This window comes from Moschus berezovskii, chromosome 12 (assembly GCF_049115385.1).
Source record: "Moschus berezovskii isolate FMDL1 chromosome 12, NW_MosBer_1.0, whole genome shotgun sequence".
In the NCBI taxonomy this organism is placed as follows: domain Eukaryota; kingdom Metazoa; phylum Chordata; class Mammalia; order Artiodactyla; family Moschidae; genus Moschus; species Moschus berezovskii.
The window spans coordinates 88759771-88765526 of record NC_142471.1 but is presented as its reverse complement, the minus strand read 5'-3'; the positions used below and the strand labels follow the sequence as shown (position 1 = coordinate 88765526).

At 60.8% G+C, this 5756-nt stretch overlaps 1 protein-coding gene across 1 annotated transcript; it reads right to left on the bottom strand.

Annotated features, from left to right (window-relative positions):
• Nucleotides 1–371: 371 nt before the first annotated feature.
• HMX3 (H6 family homeobox 3) lies at nt 372–2359 on the bottom strand. Its single transcript, XM_055425905.2, has 2 exons — nt 1957–2359; nt 372–1299 (listed from the first exon to the last, which is right to left on the bottom strand). The coding sequence occupies exons 1-2, from the start codon at nt 2357–2359 to the stop codon at nt 617–619; spliced, it is 1086 nt and encodes a 361-aa protein (XP_055281880.1). The 3' UTR covers nt 372–616.
• Between the last annotated feature and the right edge of the window lie 3397 nt (nt 2360–5756).

Below are 5756 nucleotides of genomic sequence, written 5' to 3'. Positions count from 1 at the left end.
AACCGCGACAGACTTCTGCCGGAGAGAGGAGAGAGAAAAGTGGCCTGAGTCTGGGTTCTTATGAGAAGCTGCTCAGATTCTGAAAATTAGGGAATAATTGATTGGGAGTGAAGGGGAGCAGCCACACCCAGAGATCCAGAGTAAAAGTACAATGTGAATTCTCTCTCTCCCTCGCGACTTCTGAAAATAGTTCTTTAGAAAATGAATAAATTGGGGGTTCAGCCTTTGCATTTACTTTCCTTGTATAAAAATAAACCCAAAAGGTCACAGAGCAATGAGAATCTGGGGGGTGGGGGGGTGAGAGGATCGCACATTTTACAAAAGCTTCCAGCCGAAATATTTGACCTGGAAATGTCTCTTCCTTGCTTTCTCTTAATATAAACCGAAACCAAAAGTAAGAGGGGAAGCGCCTCAAATCCATTAGGGGTGAATTGCACGAAAATGCATTGCAAATACTTACAAAAAAACGCTACCAACTGGGGGGGGAGGCCGGGGCCGCGCGCCGGAGCCCCGGTTCCCGAAGGCCGCTGGACGTCTCGGCGCCCTCTGCCCGGCCCAGTCTCCTCCGGGGTCTGGGAGGAGGGCCGGGCGCTCCCTCCTCCTCCCCTCTAGGGCCTCAGACGGGCCGGAGCAGCGGCACGGACGAGACCACCGGGTGCGAGTAGTACACGGGGTGCGGGAAGGTGAGCAGCGGCTGGCTGACCGGCACCGGGGCCCCCGCGGCCGCGGCCGCTGCGCCCTCGGCGGCCGAGTTCTCGTGGTAGAGGATGGGCACGCGCACGATGCGCTGCGCCGCGGCGTGGCTCAGGTTGGCCGCCTCCAGCTCGGCCGCCAGCTGCCGCTTCCACTTGTTGCGGCGGTTCTGGAACCAGATCTTGACCTGCGTCTCGGTGAGGTGCAGGGACGCGGCCAGGCCGGCGCGCTCCGAGCTGCTCAGGTAGCGCTTCATGTCGAAGGTGGACTCGAGCTGGAAGACCTGGCTGCGCGAGAAGACCGTGCGCGTCTTCTTCTTGCGGCACGCGGGCTTCTTCTCCGGGCTCTCGGCGCCCTTCTTCCAGTCCTCGGTGCCGGGCGTCGCCGCCGCCGCCGCCGCCGCCCCCACGCTCGCCGCGGCCGCGCCCGGCGCCGCCTCGCCCTCCTTCTTGCCTTCCTCCGAATCGCTCTCCTCCAGAATGATCTCGTCCGGGCTCTTGGAGTCCAGCTCCTTGGGGTCTGGGTCGGCCTTCAGCAGCGGCTCGGGAGAATCGCGGTCGGTGCCCGAGGCGGGGGAGGAGTCTCGCAGCAGGGCCTTCTCCGAGGCTGGAGAGAGACAGACAGACGGACGCACAGACACACACACACACACACACATGCACAAGGTCACAGCCTTCAGCGAGGCCTGGCGCATGGGGGGCCGCAGGCTCACACCGCGACGGCCTCCGGGCCCCAGGCCTCGAGGCCTCACCATTCCCGCGGGCCTCCTTCCCGGCTGGGCCAGAAGAGGGGTGCCGCACCCCGACAGCCGACCTTCTCCTGGGGACAGGCTGGAGCGACCCGGAGACGGCGGTATGGCCGGTTTCTTTCTTTCCCTCAGTTTCCCCACCAGGGACCCACGCGGACAGATTCGCCTCCAGCTTAGGCACCCCCCGGGGCACTCCCTTCGTCCAGACCAGGTTCCCCTTGTCCCAGCCACCTGAAGCCTCCTCCCCATTCGTGCCCGAGATCCCTCTTCCCGGGAAGCGCCATGCCCGGGCTCCAACTCCACTTCTTTTCTCACCAAGTGGGATTGGATTCCCGGGCAGCGCAACAGAGCGCGCGGGCAGGAGTTCCAAGTTAGGGGACGGAGGAAGTTAGCCAAACAAGCGCGGTTTGTGGGTTGCAGGTCGGGGGCTGGGGGGTGGTCCCAGGGCTGCGATGGGACGCAGCGCGGAGAGGCTCGTGGGGGAAGACAACGAAAGTTCAAAGAGAAGTCGGTACCTTCAGGTCGCGGGAGGTGGCCGCCGGCGGGGGTCAGGGTGTAGGGGTACCACCAGGCCGGGGAGCGCTCCAGGTAGTGCGCGGGCAGGGCAAACCTCTGCGCCGGGATCTCAAAGCGGGGGAAAGCCAGGTCGCCCACCTGCGAGAGCGCGAAGCCCGCGGCTCCCTCCAGGGCTCCCTTGGCCGCAGCGGCCGCGGCGGCGGCGGCGGCGGCGGCGGCGGCTGAGGCCGGAGCGAAGAGCGTCCGTGGGGGCGGCTGCGGCTTAGGGGGCGGCCGATGGTGGTCTCCGTTGAGTAGGTTCTTGATGGAGAACGGGGACTCCTTGGGCGCGGGAGGCGGGGGCGGCGGCGGTGGGGGCTGCGCGCTAGCGGTGCCGGGGGCGTCCGGCCCGGGCTCCGGCATTGTCCCCTCTCCTCCGAGTGCCCGGGAGGGAGGGAGCGGGACAGGCGGGCGGCTGGGCGAGCGGACGGGCGCCGGAAATCAAACCATAAACGGAACTCCACTACGGGGCGCAAAGTCGGGGGCCGCCCTGGGCGCAAATCCAGCGGCAGGAGGGCGGGGTGAGGGCCCGGCCGGGGCGGGCTCGCATGGGGGAGGGGTGCCGAGGGGCGGGGAGCGGCCCTGCCGCGGCACCGAGGGAGCGAGGCGGCTCGGCGGCGGCGGCGGCTCCCGGGGAGGAGGCGGCAAGAGCAGTCCCCGGCTTGGGGCTGCGTCAATCCGGCGCCGGATGCTAATGATGAAATCAAAATGTCATCCAAGTTAAATGCGGGGAGTATACGGCGATTGGGCGCGTACAATGGCAAATGGGATTAGGCAGGCGAAGGCGCAGCCCGAGCCCGGGCCCCGCAGCCGCCTGCGCCACCGCCCCCTCCTCGCCTTGCCTCGGATTTTGGCGCTTTGGCTTCGGGCTATAAGAGCCCGCCTGTTATTGGCTTTATATAGTCCAATTAGGCAGCAAATGAGGACAAGCCTATTAGCACAAAAGGATATTGGCTCCTGCTAAAGAGGCACTCGGAGCGCTCCGGCGAGCGCAGGAGGCGAGCGAGGGACGCGGAGCTGGCGGCGCCCCGGGTCGGAGCGCACTGACAGCCGCGGCGCCCGGAGCCCGCGCCTCCCTCTCCCCCCTGCAGCTCGGGGACCCGCTTCCAACCGCCTGGCCTGCGGGAGGGGGAAGGGGCGGGCCGGGCCCGCCCGGGTCACCTCGGGGTTATCCGCGCTCGCAGCTGCCTCTTCTCCGCCCCCCAGGGGCTTGTCAGGGGCCCGCCGCCCCCACGCAGCTGGAGAGCCAAGAAGCGCCAGCCCAGGAGGCTGGACGCCACCTCCGATCTGCGGTGAACTCAGCACTTGCCTACCCTTTGGGGTCCAGCATTTTCCCTAAAGCATGCTAAAGGCGCAGCCAAGAAGAGGGGATTTGGGTTCCCCACCCACCGTCTCGTCGACAGGAAGGGACCTGGACTCAAAGTCCTTGCACCGCGTCCGCGGTCTCGGGAATCCGCGTGGCCTTGGCCTTTGGCCTTGGGAAACCGAGAAGAGAGCCTTCCCTAGAGAGCAGGAGCGGTTGTGCGTCTCTACGCACTGGGTGTGCGCGAAAAACAGGCTGACGCCCGTGCGTCACTTGGTGGGGCGATGGGCACCGACGGCTACGCTCTGCAGGGCATTCCTCTAGTCTGGCCGCCGGGGCCCAAACCTTGACGATCAACTCTGAGCCCGTTGCCCCGGGAATGCACTTTCTCCTGGGAAGCCTCTCCTGCCAGCGTTTGGAGCCGCCTAACACTTCAGTGGGGGCAGTGCGATCTGTAGGCACAACGGCGCACCTTCCTCTGCGGCGGGCTTGGCACGGCACCGTAGCACACGTCCCGACTGCCGTCAAGTCCCTGGAGAACCCTGCTGGACTTCTGAGCTGCACGGAAGGTTACTCTGCTCCATGGACTTTAAAATCAACTCTCCAAATTGCACAAGGAAGCTGGAAGGCAGCATTTAAGACTCTAACCATCAAATTAACCAGAATTGCTTGCGGGGTCCCTGGTCAGAGAAAGGTGGGAAAGTGGCTGTCACTCACTTCCACGCACTGTGAGCTTTCATACACACGAAGTCTTTTGGTGGCCCCTTCTTCTACTATCGTCCTTTTTTTTTGTTCGTTAGATCTAGCCCTCACCTAACTCAAGGCCGCCCTGCATTGGCTGGGGCGACTGCTTTAGTCACCCAGTTGAGAAGTAGGCACGTTTTATTTTCCGATCTGGGACTTCCCACCTTTCCCCACCAAATATCAAAGGGTGCATTTAATGTTTCTTTCAGCAAATATTCACCTGCAGTAGTGAACCCTATATTGATTTGCTTTGGGAACCAGGAATCATTGTAAATGGTGCTTCCGTAAACAATTATTATCCTCATTATCATCACTTCCTCGAGTTTGCACAGGGCTTTGCTGGAATAGAAAATGCTATTCCGTCCAAAATCTGACTTTGGAACCAGTTACAGCCCTAAGACTTGAACGTTCAGGTTTTATAGATAGAAAAAGGCTCCTGGAGAGGAGACCGGGCCAAGGTCACCCAACCAGTGCTGGACACCCAGAAGTCATTTCCTCCCAAACTACAGAAATAACTGGAGGCGTCTATGTCTAAACCAGTTCAGTGGGCGCCGCCCACACCGACCGGCCACGCGGCAGAGACTGTGAAGGAGTGGCCCCTGCGTTTCTCTGCGCGTGGGCGCGTTGCGGGAGCGCTCCAGTCTCAGGCAGAAGCGTGCAGAACTTGGCTAAAGTTCTGATGCAAGGAGAGGTCTTTAAGCTGAAACGAGCAGGAAAGCTGCTCATGGCCCGAGAAGAAAGAAGCATTCCGCAGACTTTGCGGAAAAGTTCTGGCTGGGGAAGTGGGCTCTTGGCTAATTGCAACCGGGGACTAGACCCAGATGAGAAGCGGTGCAGGCTGGCAGAAGAAGAGTCCGCCGCCGGAACAGTGGGCCCTGCACCCTGAGGCGCCGCTGCCGGAACCTCACTCTCTCTGATCCCAAGTTCTCACGGTGTCTTCCCTGCCAAGGGCGCGCAGGTGTGCTGGCTGGTGTATGTGCGTCTTGGCCAGGGAGATGAGATGCTCGGGCGTCCCCTAAATTTCAGGAATGCTGAATTTCAACAGCCAGGAGCACAGATTTTTAAAAAAAAAAATTTTTTTTTTTCTCTGCCTCTTCCAGAAAGCTCGTGGATATAGGGTCCCAGACTGGAACGGAGACCTTCACTCGCCCTCTGGCGAGCGGTGTTGAGCCTCTGTTTACTTGCGCCCGCAACTCCATTCAAAGTCAGGCAAACGGCGCCCTCTATGGGACATCCTCTAAACCAAACCTGCTGGCTCCCGGTGAGAAAGCACAATCCTGGCACACAGCATTTAAAAACACTCGCAGGCTTATTCTTCCCGGTCTTGGCTTACGAACAAAAAAAGCACTTTTTTTTTTTTTTTCTGAATTCAGAGTAAAGCAGAGAGTGAAACACCTACGCATCTCTGCTGATCTCTACCTGGCCACCATAGCAAATGCTTTCTCCTGTCTCTCCCCCTGCCTCCCTTCTTTCCTGACCCTGTTTTAGGGCAGATTTCATGTTCCTGCTGTTAACTGACCCCTTAGGTTCCCACCCTGTCTGTAGGCTAGATGTGAACTGCTGGAAGCACGGAGGGAAGTGGGGCTGCCTCATTCCTCCTCCCAGGACTCAGCGCACAGCTGGTCAACCAGTGATGCTCAGTAACCTCTTATTAATGCCTGAATGCTTGACTGAAAGAATGAATTCAGGTTCCATTGCAGACGATTTGCCTAG

What these genes read in the sequence shown, in the direction of transcription:
- HMX3 (XM_055425905.2), bottom strand. Translation starts at nt 2,359, where the DNA reads ATGCCGGAGCCCGGGCCGGACGCCCCCGGCACCGCTAGCGCGCAGCCC. An exon ending in CCACCTCCCGCGACCTGAAG is followed by an intron (nt 1,300 to 1,956) that starts GTACCGACTTCT and finishes GTCTCTCTCCAG; the next exon opens with CCTCGGAGAAGGCCCTGCTG.